The sequence below is a fragment of the Gobio gobio genome, assembly GCF_949357685.1.
Source record: "Gobio gobio genome assembly, chromosome: 20".
Lineage (NCBI taxonomy): Eukaryota > Metazoa > Chordata > Actinopteri > Cypriniformes > Gobionidae > Gobio > Gobio gobio.
The window spans coordinates 48,222,793-48,243,860 of NC_137113.1; the positions used below are offsets into that span (position 1 = coordinate 48,222,793).

General features: G+C 45.2%; 1 protein-coding gene across 5 annotated transcripts in view; it reads left to right on the top strand.

Moving 5' to 3' along the window:
- spag9b (sperm associated antigen 9b) overlaps positions 1 to 21,068 on the top strand; it is a 196,500-nt gene that overhangs the window by 155,312 nt on the left and 20,120 nt on the right. For 3 of the 5 annotated variants that reach the window (XM_079801693.1, XM_079801694.1, XM_079801697.1), the window contains 7 exons: positions 1,562 to 1,739; positions 4,227 to 4,349; positions 10,354 to 10,434; positions 10,519 to 10,586; positions 15,707 to 15,855; positions 18,433 to 18,604; positions 20,317 to 20,688. In XM_079801693.1, coding sequence (XP_079657819.1) covers positions 1,562 to 1,739; positions 4,227 to 4,349; positions 10,354 to 10,434; positions 10,519 to 10,586; positions 15,707 to 15,855; positions 18,433 to 18,604; positions 20,317 to 20,688 — 1,143 coding nt within the window. The remainder of the gene's footprint in view (positions 1 to 1,561; positions 1,740 to 4,226; positions 4,350 to 10,353; positions 10,435 to 10,518; positions 10,587 to 15,706; positions 15,856 to 18,432; positions 18,605 to 20,316; positions 20,689 to 21,068) is intronic. The other 2 variants (XM_079801695.1, XM_079801696.1) reach the window with 1 other exon arrangement.

Genomic DNA, 21,068 nt, shown 5'->3' on the forward strand with positions numbered 1-21,068 from the left:
TAAATATGTCAAAGCTGATTAAACACTGGTGAGAATATTGCTTCAGTATAGATTATATTTACACAAAAAATCCGGACAAGCAAATGTTTTACTCGGACGAGTGAAGGACAGATTTTCTTGTCTGAAGGACAAGCGTGTTAATGTCCAGCCCTGTTTATTGACAATAAAGTATATGAATAATGCAGTGCTAACTGACATCCTTTTTAATGTTTAGCATCTTCTGCTCACCAAGGCTGCATTTATTATATAAAACAGCTGTTTACTATGTGAATATATAGTTAACGTGTAATTTATTCCTGTGATCAAAGCTGAATTTTCAGCATAATTACACCAGTCTTCAGTGTCACATGATCCTTCAGAAATCATTATAATATGAGGATTTGCTGCTCAAGAAACATTTATGATTATTATAAATGTTGAAAACAGTTGTGCTGTTTAAAAATGTTGTGCTAAGCTAGGCTAGCGGTGGATGCGTCAGACAGAGTTATGGCACGGATTTGGGATGGTGTGTATGGACTTCTCTAACTCTGGGGGATACGGTGAATAAGATAAAGTCTTGAAAAGTCGGCGTGTTCCTTTAAGTTTGGGCCACAAAAGCGTGCATGCGCAGTAACGTTTGTTTATGTTGTTGCTGTTGAAACCGTCTATAGAAATAATTAAAGGGTTAGTTCACCCAAAAATGAAAATTCTGTCATTAATTCCTCACCCTCATGTGGTTGGACACCCGTCAGACCTCCGTTCATCTTCAGACACAAATGAAGATATTTTAGTGTAAAGCTGATGCTGAGAAAGGCTTCAGATAGGCCTCCATTGGCATTCAGTGCATTTACACTCACAAGACCCATAAAAGGCACTTAAAACGTCGTTACAAAGTCCATCTCACCACAGTGACTCTACTATAATTTAGAGACGACAATAGTTTTTGTGCGCAAAAAAAAATCAAAATAACGCCTTTATCCAGCTTGTTCTTGTCTTCCGTTTGTGTCTCCGCGACGCATGCGTGAGAATATGAGCAGATCCGGCGTTCGGACACATGACCCAGAAGAGATTTGTTTACAAGCAGAGGAAGACGCGCGTATCTCAGCTGTTGAATTCTACATTGATCGTGCTTTAGGTCTCGGCGTAGTGCTCAAAATCGGGCTTAAGTGAGCATTTCATGGATTCCTGAACGCCGGATCTGCGTCATATTCTCACGCATGCGTCGTGGAGACACACGGAAGACAAGAACAAGCTGGATAAAGGCGTTATTTTGATTTTTTTTTGCGCACAAAAACTATTGTCGTCGCATCGTAAAATTATTGTAGAGTCACTGTGGTGAGATGGACTTTGTAACGATGTTTTTAGTGCCTTTTATGGGTCTTGTGAGTGTAAATGTACTGAATGCCAATGGAGGCCTATCTGAAGCCTTTCTCAGCATCAGCTTTACACTAAAATATCTTCATTTGTGTCTGAAGATGAACGGAGGTCTGACGGGTGTCCAACCACATGAGGGTGAGGAATTAATGACAGAATTTACATTTTTGGGTGAACTAACCCTTTAAAACCTTGAATCTCTCCGCAGATGAGGTTCTGGGGACGCAGGATGGAGGGGCGGCAGCAGAAGAAGCGCTGGAGGCCACAGAGAGCAGCTCCAGCACACCTGCAGACGAGGGCCAGACCGGGCTCTACACCGAACACGTGTTCACCGACCCGCTGGGGGTCCAGAACAGCAGAGACACGCCCAACACATACACACAGAGGTGTGTGTCCGTCCTGGGGCCGGTACCATGAAGCCGCTTTAGCTGGCTAGCCAGATATGTTTAAAGGGTTAGTTCACCCAAAAATGTAAATTGTGTCATTAATGACTGAGCCTCATGTGGTTGGACACCCATCAGACCTCCGTTCATCTTCAGACACAAATGAAGATATTTTAGTGTAAATCTGATGCTCTGAAAGGCCTCCATTGGCTCAACTTTACACTCTCAAGACCCTTAAAAGACACTAAAGACTAAAGTTACAAAGTCCATCTCACTACAGCGGCTCTACAATAACTTTATGAAGACGAGAATAGTTTCTGTGCGCAAAAAAACCCTAAATAACGACTTATATAGTGATGACGATTTCAGAACACGGCATCATGAAGCTTCGAAGCGTTATGAATCAGTGAGTCGATTCATGATTCGGATCGTGTGTCAAACTGCTGAAATTTGGCGATCCAAACTGCTGAATCGACTCACTGATTCATAACGCTTCAAACCGCTGAATCGACTCACTGATTCATAACGCTTCAAAGCTTCATGATGCCGTGTTTTGAAATCGTCATCACTATATAAGTCGTTATTTAGGGTTTTTTTGCGCACAGAAACTATTCTCGTCTTCATAAAGTTATTGTAGAGCCGCTGTAGTGAGATGGACTTTGTAACTTTAGTCTTTAGTGTCTTTTAAGGGTCTTGAGAGTGTAAAGTTGAGCCAATGGAGGCCTTTCAGAGCATCAGATTTACACTAAAATATCTTCATTTGTGTCTGAAGATGAACGGAGGTCTGACGGGTGTCCAACCACATGAGGCTCAGTCATTAATGACACAATTTACATTTTTGGGTGAACTAACCCTTTAAGCTTAGTTTGTGCTAATCCTGGGTTTAAGGTACCATTAAAGTGGTTTGGCTTTTAGCTGTGTTCATCTCCATAGTAACTTACGCTCCACGGCTAACCTGCTCCAGGGCAGGTTATGTTCTGGATAAAAGATCTCAAACTGAAATTGGACCAATCAGCTGTGAGCAAAGTGACACGCCTCTGATGCAATAAAGCCACTCCCCCTTTTTCTATCCAAATTAAAGGTCACTATAGCAAATGGCTATTAAAGACTAAAGCCTCTGGCTTTTAACAATGCTTATTTATAATCATAATAATAATTTAGAATTATTTAAAAATAATTTATGTAATTATTATACCCTTAATCAATTACACCTGACCGATCGAGAATAGCACTTATCATTCTATTCATTGTCTGTCTGTCTAATTTATTTAAAAAAAAAAAAAAAAAAAAAAATTTGTATACTTCTGTGCTAGACTAACTGAGACTTGTTACAGCACTTACATATTGCTGATATTGTTGCCCTTCGACTGCTCTAGCTGCTTCTATTGCCCCCATTTGTAAGTCGCTTTGGATAAAAGCGTCTGCTAAATGACTAAATGTAAATGTAAATGTATAATTTTAGTAAATCAATCATTAATATGCATTTTGTTAATATTAATATAAATAGCCTATATAAAGGTCATACAAATAAGCTTTAAATTCAATAACTAAATCTATAAAAAATTACATGTGAGCATAAATGTTCAATTCTCTCTATATATCAACTAAACTAACTTCATAACTTTTACTTGCATTGACGTGTAAGATTTTTCTTAAAGTTGTCCTTGACAGCTCTTTTCTTCTGTGTAAATTTGTTTAAATTCTTAATATTTTCAATCATGTATATTCTGCAGAAGAGTGAAGTGAATCTCAGTTTGACTGATCCACAGCCTGTGATTGGCTGTTCACTGCTGATGTCAGAGCTAAACTCCGGATCAAAGCCTGAGTTGACAGAGAAAGCTGATGATCAGCATCATGGGACCAACAAAGCCTGAATAGATTGATTTGGTTTTGTCAACTTGAAACTAATCCTGTAACCCTGAGTTTGTTAAACTACCATCATGGTACAGGGCCCAGCTCTTTATCTGATCAGATATGATGTAGGCCTCTGTAACCATAGATATCCATAATAAAGGCTAGATGTCTTACGGCGGAGTCTCTAACGTCATCACCGGCGGCCATCTTGTCACAGGCAGGGCTCTGTGGCTCCTGATGATCTGCATGAACACAACTACTCTTATCTCACTGAAATCTTGACGGATTTACAAATGATTTGGTTTCTTACAAACGTTATTAACGTGGCTATAATTATGGATGCTTGAACAAATTATGAATCATTTTTCATAAGAATGCAGTGTCATAACTACATCTCTGACGTTTATAACAAACCAAACAGTTTGAAAATCGGTAGAAAATTGAGCAAGTTATGGTTATTTAAAAAGTGCAAGCACCATTAAAACACAATGAGTGAGCGAGCTGACTGTGACAAGATGGCCGCCAGGTGCTGACGCCGATCTTCCATTGGCCAGCAGCGCGGACGAGACATCTAACCTTCATTATGTATATCTATGTCTATATCTATGTATATCTATGTATATCTATGTTCTGCAGGGAGTGTGATCTGGTGAAGGACGGCGTCAGCTCAATGCCTGAGGAGCAGGACCTCATGAGAGAGGAAGCCAGCAAGATGAGCAGCGTTCTGCCTACAATGTGGCTCGGCGCTCAGAACGGCTGGTGAGTTAACCCTGGGTCACTCTAAACCCTGGGTCACTCTACACCCTGGGTCACTCTACACCCTGGGTCACTCTACACCCTGGGTCACTCTAAACCCTGGGTCACTCTAAACCCTGGGTCACTCTACACCCTGGGTCACTCTAAACCCTGGGTCACTCTACACCCTGGGTCACTCTACACCCTGGGTCACTCTAAACCCTGGGTCACTCTACACCCTGGGTCACTCTAAACCCTGGGTCACTCTAAACCCTGGGTCATTCTACACCCTGGGTCACTCTACACCCTGGGTCACTCTAAACCCTGGGTCACTCTACACCCTGGGTCACTCTAAACCCTGGGTCATTCTACACCCTGGGTCACTCTACACCCTGGGTCACTCTAAACCCTGGGTCACTCTAAACCCTGGGTCACTCTACACCCTGGGTCACTCTAAACCCTGGGTCACTCTAAACCCTGGGTCACTCTACACCCTGGGTCACTCTACACCCTGGGTCACTCTAAACCCTGGGTCACTCTACACCCTGGGTCACTCTAAACCCTGGGTCATTCTACACCCTGGGTCACTCTACACCCTGGGTCACTCTAAACCCTGGGTCACTCTACACCCTGGGTCACTCTAAACCCTGGGTCATTCTACACCCTGGGTCACTCTACACCCTGGGTCACTCTAAACCCTGGGTCACTCTAAACCCTGGGTCACTCTACACCCTGGGTCACTCTAAACCCTGGGTCACTCTAAACCCTGGGTCACTCTACACCCTGGGTCACTCTACACCCTGGGTCACTCTAAACCCTGGGTCACTCTAAACCCTGGGTCACTGTAAACCCTGGGTCACTCTAAACCCTGGGTCACTCTAAACCCTGGGTCACTCTACACCCTGGGTCACTCTAAACCCTGGGTCACTCTAAACCCTGGGTCACTCTAAACCCTGGGTCACTCTACACCCTGGGTCACTCTAAACCCTGGGTCACTCTAAACCCTGGGTCACTCTAAACCCTGGGTCACTCTACACCCTGGGTCACTCTAAACCCTGGGTCACTCTACACCCTGGGTCACTCTACACCCTGGGTCACTCTAAACCCTGGGTCACTCTAAACCCTGGGTCACTCTACACCCTGGGTCACTCTAAACCCTGGGTCACTCTAAACCCTGGGTCACTCTACACCCTGGGTCACTCTACACCCTGGGTCACTCTAAACCCTGGGTCACTCTAAACCCTTGGTCACTCTAAACCCTGGGTCACTGTAAACCCTGGGTCACTCTAAACCCTGGGTCACTCTAAACCCTGGGTCACTCTACACCCTGGGTCACTCTAAACCCTGGGTCACTCTAAACCCTGGGTCACTCTACACCCTGGGTCACTCTAAACCCTGGGTCACTCTAAACCCTGGGTCATTCTACACCCTGGGTCACTCTAAACCCTGGGTCACTCTAAACCCTGGGTCACTCTACACCCTGGGTCACTCTAAACCCTTGGTCACTCTAAACCCTGGGTCACTCTAAACCCTGGGTCACTCTACACCCTGGGTCACTCTAAACCCTGGGTCACTCTACACCCTGGGTCACTCTAAACCCTGGGTCACTCTAAACCCTGGGTCACTCTACACCCTGGGTCACTCTAAACCCTGGGTCACTCTACAGGGCTCCAGACTAACTTTTTTCACTAGGAGCACAGTGACCCCCAACTGAAAATTTTAGGGGCACAACCCGAAATTTTTGGGGCGCACACCGTAAATCAACATGCTAACCAAATCTACTAATTTCCACTGTATTACTAATAGGGATGGGTATCGTTAAGGTTTTAATAGTATTACTACTCTTACCGATACTGCTTATCGATCCGTTACTTTAACAGTATTCTTACCGGTTCTTTTTATTATACTTTATATATATATTTTTATATATATATATATATATATATATATATATATATATATATATATATATATATATATATATATATATATATATATATATATATATATATATATATATATATAAACATAATTAAGAACATAGTTAACATGGCTTTATAATCTGAAAAGTAAAATATCTATAGCAAAAGAAACCGCAAAGTTTGAACAAAAATATAAAACATCTATTTGTAAATGGACCAGTGTGCAGGCATTCGGAAGGTCTGCTAACATTAATATTACAGTAAAGAACAAACCTACACAGAAATCTAATAAAGTAATGAAATGTAAAATAACACTGCATAGTTTTCACTGTATAAATTGATAGATTAATGCTTATAAAAGCTAAAGTTATTTATTCAAGAGATGTGAATATTTTCTATTTGCCTTTTGTTCGATTCGAATTAATGGCTCAATCGTCAGCAGGTTTATTAGACGCTGCCCCTTTAAGACCGATCGAATGTAGAACTAATAATATCATATTCTCTTATTTCTCCAAACTATTTACGCCCATTTAAGATATAAACTGTTAAAATAACTACTCTCCAATCCGTTCATTTTGACACCGGCTATTTGTTGTTTATTTGATGGTTTAGACGCGCACACGAAGCCTAAAATATTAAGTGCAAGTCGGTCCATTTCGCAGCACACACACATAAACCGCCTTGAAGTTGGAAACAGCGTCTCTTGCGCGGATTATTGTGCATTTAATAGCTCTTTATTATCAAACACATCCCGCAGTTTAGCAACAGTAGAGACCGCAGTTTACAACAATCACTGAATCTGACGTTTAGTTTAGGTTTAGGGAGAAATGACAGCGCAGCTGTGAAGGGAAGGATGAGCTCGACGAACACGGCTATAGGAATAGTTTTACCTCATACCATCTTTTTATAATTCTTGGAAGCCAAAATCGAAAATAAAATTAGATTAATATCACAGCACATCCCTAAAGTTTAAGCAGACTAAAGTTTTGTTTAGTTCTTGGCCATCGTCACTCATTAAGCTGACTGTGGTGTTGTGTTCGCTGCAGCTCCACGTGAGAGCTCGCTCGCTTTCTCTCTCTTCTGGATTGCATTTGCAAATGGCAAAAATGCCACGGACAAATGGTTTAATATTCTCTCATATAGAAACGGCTGGCAAAGATAGAATTTGCCAGACAAAAAGTCTATCAATTATAATTAGTATGTGTATTTTCTGAATTTCTCCAGTACCGACAGTAGGCAAATTTACTGGTCGCACATGTGCAACTGGATGTAAAATTCAGTCGCACACTCTCAAATTTTAGTCGCAAAATGCGACCATTTAGTCGCACTCTGGAGCCCTGCTCTAAACCCTGGGTCACTGTAAACCCTGGGTCACTCTAAACCCTGGGTCACTCTAAACCCTGGGTCACTCTACACCCTGGGTCACTCTAAACCCTGGGTCACTGTAAACCCTGGGTCACTCTAAACCCTGGGTCACTCTAAACCCTGGGTCACTCTAAACCCTGGGTCACTCTAAACCCTGGGTCACTTTAAACCCTGGGTCACTCTAAACCCTGGGTCACTCTAAACCCTGGGTCACTCTACACCCTGGGTCACTCTACACCCTGGGTCACTCTAAACCCTGGGTCACTCTAAACCCTGGGTCACTCTAAACCCTGGGTCACTCTACACCCTGGGTCACTCTAAACCCTGGGTCACTCTAAACCCTGGGTCACTCTAAACCCTGGGTCACTCTAAACCCTGGGTCACTCTAAACCCTGGGTCACTCTAAACCCTGGGTCACTCTAAACCCTGGGTCACTGTTAACCCTGGGTCACTCTAAACCCTGGGTCACTCTAAACCCTGGGTCACTCTAAACCCTGGGTCATCTGGTCACACTTCACACTGCTCATCATTTACCTGAGGTCATAAGCTGACGTTTCACACTTTCCCGAAAAATATTCCTGTTAAAGGTTGATAAATATGCATTGTTCAATTACTAAATGTATACATTTCTACTTAAAATATCGAATCGGTTAGTAATGGCTCTTATGTAGGGAAGCTTGTTTACGCCACAGTGTGACTTTTTATCTCACAATTGCGAGTTATAAAGTCAGAATTGCGAGTTGTAAATTCATAATTGCGAGTTGTAAAGTCATAATTGTGAGTTGTAAAGTCGGAATTGCGAGATATAAAGTCATAATTGCGAGTTGTAAAGTCATAATTGCGAGTTATAAAGTCAGAATTGTGAGTTATAAAGTCGGAATTGCTTTATAAAGTCGAAATTACAAGTTGTAAAGTCATAATTGTGAGTTGTAAAGACGGAATTGCGAGATATAAAGTCATAATTGCGAGTTATAAAGTTGAAGTATAAAGTCGGAATTACAAGTTATAAAGTCGGAATTACAAGTTATAAAGTCGGAATTGCGAGTTATAAAGTCATAATTGCGAGATATAAAGTCGTAATTGTGAGATATAAAGTCATAATTGCGAGATATAAAGTCGTAATTGTGAGTTATAAAGTCGTAATTGCGAGATATAAAGTCGGAATTATGAGATCTAAAGTCAGAATTGCTTTATAAAGTCGGAATTACAAGTTGTAAAGTCAGAATTGCGAGTTGTAAAGTCAGAATTGTGAGTTGTAAAGTCAGAATTGCGAGTAAAAAAGTTGGAGTTACGAGTTGTAAAGTCAGAATTGCGAGTTGTAAAGTCAGAATTGCGAGTTATAAAGTCATAATTGCGAGTTATGAAGTCATAATTGCTTTATAAAGTCGGAATTGCTTTATAAAGTCGGAATTACGAGTTGTAAAATCAGAATTGCGAGATACAAAGTCAGAATTGTGAGATATGATGTCATAATTGCGAGTTACAAAGTCATAATTGCGAGGTATAAAGTCGTAATTGTGAGTTATAAAGTCGTAATTGCGAGATATAAAGTCGGAATTATGAGATCTAAAGTCAGAATTGCTTTATAAAGTCGGAATTACAAGTTGTAAAGTCCGAATTGAGAGTTGTAAAGTCAGAATTGTGAGTTGTAAAGTCAGAATTGCGAGTTATAAAGTTGGAGTTACGAGTTGTAAAGTCAGAATTGCGAGTTGTAAAGTCAGAATTGCGAGTTATAAAGTTGGAGTTACGAGTTGTAAAGTCAGAATTGCGAGTTGTAAAGTCAGAATTGCGAGTTATAAAGTCATAATTGCGAGTTATGATGTCATAATTGCTTTATAAAGTCGGAATTGCTTTATAAAGTCGGAATTACGAGTTATAAAGTCATAATTGCGAGTTATGATGTCATAATTGCTTTATAAAGTCGGAATTGCTTTATAAAGTCGGAATTACGAGTTGTAAAATCAGAATTGTGAGATATGATGTCATAATTGCGAGTTACAAAGTCATAATTGCGAGGTATAAAGTCATAATTGTGAGATATAAAGTCGGAATTGTGAGATATGATGTCATAATTGCGAGTTGCAAAGTCATAATTGCGAGGTATAAAGTCATAATTGTGAGATATAAAGTCGGAATTGTGAGATATGATGTCATAATTGCGAGTTGCAAAGTCATAATTGCGAGGTATAAAGTCATAATTGTGAGATATAAAGTCGGAATTGTGAGATATGATGTCATAATTGCGAGTTACAAAGTCATAATTGCGAGGTATAAAGTCATAATTGTGAGATATAAAGTCGGAATTGCGAGTTACAAAGTCATAATTGCGTGATATAAAGTCATAATTGTGAGATATAAAGTCATAATTGCGTGATATAAAGTCATAATTGCGTGATATAAAGTCATAATTGCGTGATATAAAGTCATAATTGCGTGATATAAAGTCATAATTGTGAGATATAAAGTCATAATTGTGAGATATAAAGTCGGAGTTGCGAGTTGTAAAGTCGGAGTTGCGAGTTGTAAAGTCGGAGTTGCGAGTTGTAAAGTCGGAGTTGCGAGTTGTAAAGTCGGAGTTGTGAGTTGTAAAGTCGGAGTTGCGAGTTGTAAAGTCGGAGTTGTGAGTTGTAAAGTCGGAGTTGTGAGTTGTAAAGTCGGAGTTGCGAGTTGTAAAGTCGGAGTTGTGAGTTGTAAAGCTGGAGTTGTGTTGCGATGTATTGAGCTGCTCTGCTCTGTTTCAGCGTGTATGTTCACTCATCTGTAGCGCAGTGGAGGAAGTGCCTTCACTCCATCAAGCTGAAGGATTCCGTCCTGGGGATTGTGTAAGGAAACCCTCATCATCTGGATTCATTCACACAGTTATAAACTACAGATGTGTTATTAAACATTAATATTTCTGTCTGAAGTCACGTGAAGGGACGTGTTCTGGTGGCCTTGGCTGATGGCACGCTTGCAATCTTCCACAGAGGTGTTGGTAAGACCAATTTTTTATTTTAAACTAAGGCAGATTTCAATTACCATCAGTAAAACATGGTTAACATTTGGATTCACCCATACTACATGCACCGATCAGGCGTAACATTATGACCACCTTCCTAATATTGTGTTGGTCCTGCTCGTCGAGGCATGGACTCCTCTAGACCCCTGAAGCTGTGCTGTGGTATCTGGCACCAAGATGTTAGCAGCAGATCTTTTAAGTCCTGTAAGTTGCGAGGTGGGGCCTCCATGGATCGAACTTGTTTGTTCAGCTCATCCCACAGATGCTCGATTGGATTGAGATCAGGGGAATTCGGAGGCCAAGTCAACGCCTCAAGACCAGGCCATCTTCTTCCATTGCCGGTTCTCCACTGGTCCTTCATGACCCTGTGGCCGGTTCTCCACTGGTCCTCCATGACCCTGTGGCCGGTTCTCCACTGGTCCTTCATGACCCTGTGGCCGGTTCTCCACTGGTCCTCCATGACCCTGTGGCCGGTTCTCCACTGGTCCTCCATGACCCTCTGGCCGGTTCTCCACTGGTCCTTCATGACCCTGTGGCCGGTTCTCCACTGGTCCTCCATGACCCTGTGGCCGGTTGTCCACTGGTCCTCCATGACCCTCTGGCCGGTTCTCCACTGGTCCTTCATGACCCTCTGGCCGGTTCTCCACTGGTTCTTCATGACCCTCTGGCCGGTTCTCCACTGGTCCTCCATGACCCTCTGGCCGGTTCTCCACTGGTCCTTCATGACCCTGTGGCCGGTTCTCCACTGGTCCTTCATGACCCTGTGGCCGGTTCTCCACTGGTCCTCCATGACCCTGTGGCCGGTTCTCCACTGGTCCTCCATGACCCTGTGGCCGGTTCTCCACTGGTCCTTCATGACCCTGTGGCCGGTTCTCCACTGGTCCTTCATGACCCTGTGACCGGTTCTCCACTGGTCCTTCATGACCCTGTGCCCGGTTCTCCACTGGTCCTCCATGACCCTGTGGCCGGTTCTCCACTGGTCCTCCATGACCCTGTGGCCGGTTCTCCACTGGTCCTTCATGACCCTGTGGCCGGTTCTCCACTGGTCCTCCATGACCCTGTGGCCGGTTCTCCACTGGTCCTTCATGACCCTGTGGCCGGTTCTCCACTGGTCCTCCATGACCCTGTGGCCGGTTCTCCACTGGTCCTTCATGACCCTGTGGCCGGTTCTCCACTGGTCCTCCATGACCCTGTGGCCGGTTCTCCACTGGTCCTTCATGACCCTGTGACCGGTTCTCCACTGGTCCTTCATGACCCTGTGGCCGGTTCTCCACTGGTCCTTCATGACCCTGTGGCCGGTTCTCCACTGGTCCTCCATGACCCTGTGGCCGGTTCTCCACTGGTCCTTCATGACCCTGTGGCCGGTTCTCCACTGGTCCTCCATGACCCTGTGGCCGGTTCTCCACTGGTCCTTCATGACCCTGTGGCCGGTTCTCCACTGGTCCTTCATGACCCTGTGGCCGGTTCTCCACTGGTCCTCCATGACCCTGTGGCCGGTTCTCCACTGGTCCTTCATGACCCTGTGACCGGTTCTCCACTGGTCCTTCATGACCCTGTGGCCGGTTCTCCACTGGTCCTTCATGACCCTGTGGCCGGTTCTCCACTGGTCCTCCATGACCCTGTGGCCGGTTCTCCACTGGTCCTTCATGACCCTGTGGCCGGTTCTCCACTGGTCCTCCATGACCCTGTGGCCGGTTCTCCACTGGTCCTTCATGACCCTGTGACCGGTTCTCCACTGGTCCTTCATGACCCTGTAGCCGGTTCTCCACTGGTCCTCCATGACCCTGTGGCCGGCTCTCCACTGGTCCTTCATGACCCTGTGGCCGGCTCTCCACTGGTCCTTCATGACCCTGTGGCCGGTTCTCCACTGGTCCTCCATGACCCTGTGGCCGGTTCTCCACTGGTCCTTCATGACCCTGTGGCCGGTTCTCCACTGGTCCTTCATGACCCTGTGGCCGGTTCTCCACTGGTCCTCCATGACCCTGTGGCCGGTTCTCCACTGGTCCTCCATGACCCTGTGGCCGGTTCTCCACTGGTCCTTCATGACCCTGTGACCGGTTCTCCACTGGTCCTTCATGACCCTGTGGCCGGTTCTCCACTGGTCCTTAATGACCCTGTGGCCGGTTCTCCACTGGTCCTTCATGACCCTGTGGCCGGTTCTCCACTGGTCCTCCATGACCCTGTGGCCGGTTCTCCACTGGTCCTTCATGACCCTGTGGCCGGTTCTCCACTGGTCCTCCATGACCCTGTGGCCGGTTCTCCACTGGTCCTTCATGACCCTGTGGCCGGTTCTCCACTGGTCCTCCATGACCCTGTGGCCGGTTCTCCACTGGTCCTTCATGACCCTGTGACCGGTTCTCCACTGGTCCTTCATGACCCTGTGGCCGGTTCTCCACTGGTCCTTCATGACCCTGTGGCCGGTTCTCCACTGGTCCTCCATGACCCTGTGGCCGGTTCTCCACTGGTCCTTCATGACCCTGTGGCCGGTTCTCCACTGGTCCTCCATGACCCTGTGGCCGGTTCTCCACTGGTCCTTCATGACCCTGTGGCCGGTTCTCCACTGGTCCTCCATGACCCTGTGGCCGGTTCTCCACTGGTCCTTCATGACCCTGTGGCCGGTTCTCCACTGGTCCTCCATGACCCTGTGGCCGGTTCTCCACTGGTCCTTCATGACCCTGTGGCCGGTTCTCCACTGGTCCTCCATGACCCTGTGGCCGGTTCTCCACTGGTCCTTCATGACCCTGTGACCGGTTCTCCACTGGTCCTTCATGACCCTGTGGCCGGTTCTCCACTGGTCCTTCATGACCCTGTGGCCGGTTCTCCACTGGTCCTCCATGACCCTGTGGCCGGTTCTCCACTGGTCCTCCATGACCCTGTGGCCGGTTCTCCACTGGTCCTTCATGACCCTGTGGCCGGTTCTCCACTGGTCCTTCATGACCCTGTGACCGGTTCTCCACTGGTCCTTCATGACCCTGTGACCGGTTCTCCACTGGTCCTCCATGACCCTGTGGCCGGTTCTCCACTGGTCCTTCATGACCCTGTGGCCGGTTCTCCACTGGTCCTCCATGACCCTGTGGCCGGTTCTCCACTGGTCCTTCATGACCCTGTGGCCGGTTCTCCACTGGTCCTCCATGACCCTGTGGCCGGTTCTCCACTGGTCCTTCATGACCCTGTGGCCGGTTCTCCACTGGTCCTCCATGACCCTGTGGCCGGTTCTCCACTGGTCCTTCATGACCCTGTGGCCGGTTCTCCACTGGTCCTCCATGACCCTGTGGCCGGTTCTCCACTGGTCCTTCATGACCCTGTGACCGGTTCTCCACTGGTCCTTCATGACCCTGTGGCCGGTTCTCCACTGGTCCTTCATGACCCTGTGGCCGGTTCTCCACTGGTCCTCCATGACCCTGTGGCCGGTTCTCCACTGGTCCTTCATGACCCTGTGGCCGGTTCTCCACTGGTCCTTCATGACCCTGTGGCCGGTTCTCCACTGGTCCTCCATGACCCTGTGGCCGGTTCTCCACTGGTCCTCCATGACCCTGTGGCCTGTTCTCCACTGGTCCTCCATGACCCTGTGGCCGGTTCTCCACTGGTCCTTCATGACCCTGTGGCCGGTTCTCCACTGGTCCTTCATGACCCTGTGGCCGGTTCTCCACTGGTCCTTCATGACCCTGTAGCCGGTTCTCCACTGGTCCTTCATGACCCTGTGGCCGGTTCTCCACTGGTCCTCCATGACCCTGTGGCCGGTTCTCCACTGGTCCTTCATGACCCTGTGGCCGGTTCTCCACTGGTCCTCCATGACCCTGTGGCCTGTTCTCCACTGGTCCTCCATGACCCTGTGGCCGGTTCTCCACTGGTCCTCCATGACCCTGTGGCCTGTTCTCCACTGGTCCTCCATGACCCTGTGGCCGGTTCTCCACTGGTCCTTCATGACCCTGTGGCCGGTTCTCCACTGGTCCTCCATGACCCTGTGGCCGGTTCTCCACTGGTCCTTCATGACCCTGTGGCCGGTTCTCCACTGGTCCTCCATGACCCTGTGGCCTGTTCTCCACTGGTCCTCCATGACCCTGTGGCCGGTTCTCCACTGGTCCTTCATGACCCTGTGGCCGGTTCTCCACTGGTCCTCCATGACCCTGTGGCCGGTTCTCAACTGGTCCTTCATGACCCTGTGGCCGGTTCTCCACTGGTCCTTCATGACCCTGTGGCCGGTTCTCCACTGGTCCTTCATGACCCTGTGGCCGGTTCTCCACTGGTCCTTCATGACCCTGTGGCCGGTTCTCCACTGGTCCTTCATGACCCTGTGGCCGGTTCTCCACTGGTCCTTCATGACCCTGTGGCCGGTTCTCCACTGGTCCTTCATGACCCTGTGGCCGGTTCTCCACTGGTCCTTCATGACCCTGTGGCCGGTTCTCCACTGGTCCTTCATGACCCTGTGGCCGGTTCTCCACTGGTCCTTCCTCTGAGCACTTCTGATAGAGACTGGCCACTGCAGACCGGGAACAGCCCACAAGAGCTGCAGTTTTGGAGATGCTCTGACCATCACAATCTGGCCCAAACTCACTCTAATCCTTACGCTTGCCCATTTTTCCTGCTTCTAACACATCAACTCTGAGGACAAAATGTTCACTTGCAGCCTAATATATCAGAGATCATCAGTGTTATTCACTGGTCATAATGTTATGCCTGATCGGTGTATACACTAGTGGCCAAAAGTGGTAATTTTTTTTTTTAATATGAGGGAAGAACAAAGCAGTAAATTTGGTTAAGGTGTTTATCTGGCAAAAAAGTACAAAACATGTGTATAAAAACAAAAAGCATACACTGACTACAACATAATCAGTTATTAATATTTTGTTGGTTCTCTATGGTATGTGTTTACAAGTTCTGGCCAGAAATAATGTCCACACAATTTGTCATGTTTCATTGTGTTATTATCGCAAATAAAACAACTGATTCCAAGCACAACTTTTGCTTACAACATGTTTAATAATATTTTAATAAAGGGTAAAGATGTCCATGTTCCTAGGCCGGCCTGAACATCACTTTATAATGCTTTATAATCAGAAGAAATGCTCTTTTCGTGACAGATGTTTGTGTTACAGATGGCCAATGGGATTTGACCAACTATCACCTGTTAGATCTGGGCCGCCCGCATCACTCCATCCGCTGTATGACTGTAGTGCATGATCGGGTCTGGTGTGGGTACAGGAACAAGATCTTTGTGGTTCAACCTAAAGCCATGAAGATAGAGGTATGACTTTAAGAACATCTGTAATGCTGAGTTCACCCGAACGCAAATAAAGCGGCAAAATCACGCTTTTTAATCCATTCGCGCATCCACAGCGAATTGGACGTGTGTATAAACAGGGTTCCCACTCGTCCTGGAAAACACATGGAAAATTAGAGAAAATGTAAAATGTCCTGGAAAATCTTGTGTTTGTCTGGGAAATTCTTTAAAAAAAAGTTATTTCTTTAGCCGAGTATAAAGAGTTTATCTCTGGCCCAAACAATCAGCGCTAGCTGCAGAAAGCACATGTTCAGGAATGCTGAGTTTGATGCGTATGAGTAATATTTTGAATAATGATGTTTAATATCTAATGCTATAACTGCTCAAATGTTAACTCATAAGCTGCTCCCTAATCACATCATTTTGATATAAAGTCACATTTGTGTGTTATAAAGTCAGAATTGCAAGATATAGTCAGAATTGCGTGATATAAACTCGCAAGTATTTTCTTCACAATTGACTTTTTTGCGCAGTTGCGAGTTTAAATCTTGCACTTCTTTTCTCTGAATTGCGAGATCTAAACTGCAATTGCAAGTTATAAAGTCAAATTCTGAGGAAAAAAGAATTGCGACAATTTTCGCGTTTATATCACAAATATGTAAACTCGCAATTGCGAGAAAGTCAGAATAGCGAGATAAAAAGTCACAATTACCTTTTCTTTCTATTCTGTGGTGTAAACAAGCTTCCATAGTCATAATGTATGATTAAGAGCTCATGTTGAAAAATACTGGATTGTTCAGTAATGACAATAAACTGGACGGCTTTTAAAGACTTAGAAAGCAATATTTGCCATGATCCTTGTCTTTTATATAAAATTGAAAATGTCCTGGAAAAGTAATGGAAAATGGCTGCTGAAAAAGAGTGGGAACCCTGATAAATCGAGTGTTTGAAGCGAAATAGACGCGCGTTCAAGTCGCTCCAGGAGAAATATGTCATAAAACACCTCTGCCTCTTTTCATTTTCATAAAAAAATATATATATTAAACATTAATAGCCACACAAATGTGTTTCAGGCAACGCCTACATTATCTTCACTGCATGTGTATTTAAAACAAACGAAATATAAAACACACCCCTGCCACTTTTCATTTACGTTTAAAAACAAATATTAAGCATATTAATATCTTGTTCAGACAATAAGTGCGTGTATATGATTATCACTGTAATAAAACTAAATATAACATAAAACACAACCCAGTCTCTTTTTGTTAAATGTCAGTTTATTTGTGATCAATAGCCAATATAAAAGTATAAGTAAAGGTATAAGAAGCTATACAATAAATAAAGCAAACAATTCAGTCCGAATTAAATCAGTACTTGCATGAATCGTCAAAAAATCCACAGCCAACACTGATAATAATCATAAATGTTAATATTTCACAGTTTTTACTGTATTTTTTGATCAAATAAATGCAGCTTTGGTGAGCTGACTTCTTTCAAAAACATAAAAAAGCTATATTATTATGTTTCAAAATGCTGTTGATTTTGTCAGAGATTTGGGTTTAAAGGTGCAGTGTGTAAGTTTTAGTGGTGAGGTTGTGTATTGCACCCGCTCACCCCTCCCTTTAGAAGCACATAGAGAAGCTACGGTGGCCCACACAGGACAAAGATGTGGTCGTCTGAGACAGCAGAGAGTAGCTAGCGCTCTGTAGAGAAGTTTGTCCCTTTAGGGCTACCGTAGGAACATGACGGCACAAAATGGCGGCTTCACTGTAAGGGACCCGCAGTGTGTGTAGATAGAAACGGCTCATTCTAAGGTCATAAAACACGTCTTTAACATAGTTTATTGCATTTCTGTCAATAGATCCTCATAAATATTACACACTGCACCTTTATCCCTCTGGGGTTCTTCATTTATGCCATCCGGTGGACACATTTAGCATTTTTATCACAAAATAGCACATTTTTACCACTATAGTGGATCTTCCGTTTTATAAAAAAAAAATTATTGGTACTTGGTATATGAACACCCAAAGAAATTAGGAACAGGATTTGAAAAGTCTAAGTGCTCGTAAAAAAAAATAGTCACACTCAGGACCTTCGGGTCAAAAATGACCCCCATAGGAAATGAACGGGAAATTGGCAAAAATATGAAAATACAGTTTTTTTGTGCATACAATCTACAAATCAGCCAGGATGCAGAAAAAAGGACTCAACAGTGAAGATCTCTAAAACATCAAGAGTGCAAAACAGACACACACACACTTATACACACACACACTTATACACACAAAAACACATGCACACACAAATTAACGCGTGCCATTCCAAAAGCTAATTGTGTATAAGTGTGTGTGTGTGTGTGTGTGTGTGTGTGAGTTTTTTTGTCTGTTTTGCACTCTTGATGTTTTAGAGATCTTCACTGTTGAGTCCTTTTTTTCTGCATCCTGGCTGATTTGTAGATTGTATGCACAAAAAAACTCTGTATTTTCATATTTTTGCCAATTTCCCATTCATTTCCAATGGGGTCATGTCATGAATGCCCTTTGCATGTGATTAAATCCTCGTGACACAATACTTTATTGCTTTCCTAATGTACAGAAATCCTTCGACGCCCATCCCCGTAAGGAGAGCCAGGTGAGGCAGCTGGCCTGGGATGGAGACGGCATCTGGGTCTCCATCCGCCTGGACTCCACCCTCAGGCTGTTCCACGCACACACATACCAGCATCTGCAGGACGTCGACATCGAGCCCTACGTCAGCAAGATGCTGGGTGAGACTCCATTAATAAAGCAGTACAGAACTACAACAAACGGCTGGAGGGACTACAACGAGTCAGTGACATCACTACCCCTAACATTTGCATAACCCCGCCCCCGGGAACATGTGGAGAAGAGGAAGAGCTGTCGTCCGTCTCTCACATTTATTGATGCAGTACGAACACAAACGCAGACGCATGTCATAAAGCAAGATGACATCATCAGTTATAACCGTAATTACACTAAACTATCCCTGTTCTCTCTTCAGCAGCAGATATTCTCTGGCTCATCTTACCATCATAATCATGATTCGGATCGTGTGTCAAACCGCCAAACTGCTGAAATCACGTGACTTTGGTGATCCGAACCGCTGAATCGACTCACTGATTCATAACGCTCCGAACCACTGAATCGACTCGCTGATTCATAACGCTCCGAACCGCTGAATCGACTCACTGATTCATAACGCTCCGAACCGCTGAATCGACTCGCTGATTCAAAACGCTCCGAACCGCTGAATCGACTCACTGATTAATAACGCTCCAAACCGCTGAATCGACTCGCTGATTCATAACACCTCGAAACGCTGAATCGACTCGCTGATTCATAACGCTCCAAACTACTGAATCGACTCACTGATTCATAACGCTCCGAACCGCTGAATCGACTCGCTGATTCAAAGCGCTCCGAACCGCTGAATCGACTCACTGATTAATAACGCTCCAAACCGCTGAATCGACTCGCTGATTCATAAAACCTCGAAACGCTGAATCGACTCGCTGATTCATAACGCTCCAAACTACTGAATCGACTCACTGATTCATAATGCTTCGAACCGCTGAATCGACTCACTGATTCATAACGCTCCGAACCGCTGAATCAACTCGCTGATTCATAACGCTCCGAACCTCTGAATCAACTCACTGATTCATAACGCTCCGAACCGCTGAATCGACTCACTGATTCATAACGTTCCGAACCTCTGAATCGACTCGCTGATTCATAATGCTCCGAACCTCTGAATCAACTCGCTGATTCATAACGCTCCGAACCTCTGAATCAACTCGCTGATTCATAACGCTCCGAACCGCGGAATCGACTCACTGATTCATAACGCTCCGAACCTCTGAATCGACTCGCTGATTCATAACGCTCCGAACCTCTGAATCGACTCACTGATTCATAACGCTCTGAACCGTTGAATCGACTCACTGATTCATAACGCTCCAAACTGCTGAATCAACTCACTGATTCATAACGCTCCGAACCACTGAATCGACTCACTGATTCATAACGCTTCGAAGCTTCATGAGGCTGTGTTTTGAAATCGTCATCACTATATAAGTCGTTATTTAGGGGTTTTTTGCGCACAGAAACTATTCTCGTCTTCATAAAGTTATTGTAGAGCCGCTGTAGTGAGATGGACTTTGTAACGACGTCTTTAGTGTCTTTTAAGGGTCTTGAGAGTGTAAAGTTGAGCCAATGAATTTGTGTCTGAAGATGAACGGAGGTCTGACGGGTGTCCAACCACATGAGGCTCAGTCATTAATGACAGAATTTACATTTTTGGGTGAACTAACGTTTTAAAGGGACACACAAAAACGGTCAAAAGTGACAATTTTAACATGCTATAAACATGATCTGTGGGGTATTTTGAGCTGAAACTTCACACACACACACTCTGGGGACATCAGCCGTTCTCATGCCTGATGTTGTGTGTGTCCAGGCACCGGTAAGCTGGGCTTCTCCTTCGTGCGGATCACCGCCCTGACGGTGTCATGCAAACGCCTGTGGGTCGGCACCGGAAACGGCGTCATCATCTCCATCCCTCTATCAGAGCGTGAGTGTGTCAGCTGCGTCCCATCATCTCATCCACTGCACTGGGAAATAAGTAACAAGTCTTTTCTTATTCCCACAACAGGAAGTAAAGATGCAGCAGCGTCCTCGAATCGGCCAGGCGGAGCGATCCGCGTCTACGGGGACGAGAGCGGCGATAAGGTCACGGCGGGCACCTTTGTGCCCTTCTGCTCCATGGCACACGCCCAGCTGTGTTTCCACGGGCACAGAGACGCCGTCAAGTTCTTCACCGCAGTCCCAGGTACAATAACTCGCCTAACTAGAGCCAAAGGAGAGAATTTAACTTAAAGGGATAGAGAATTATCCCATGATTTACTCTCCCTCAAGTCATCCGAGGCAGAGTCCTGCACGGGTCCATTTTTGGTCCCGTACCCGCAAAGTTCAGCACCGGATCCGACCCGTCACCCGTGATAATATCAAAATGAAATCCGCACCCGCCCAGACCCGTTAATATTTGGCCCGTTACCCGATCCGTGCCCGCGATAAAATCACACACGCTAAAACCATTCCAATTAAAGTGCTTTATTTTTTTATCTTGCACCTCTCACAACATCACAACAGCGTCATGAATGGGCTGATGAAACAGGCTAAAGTGCGCTTTGTTTTGCGTCATTCAAGTAG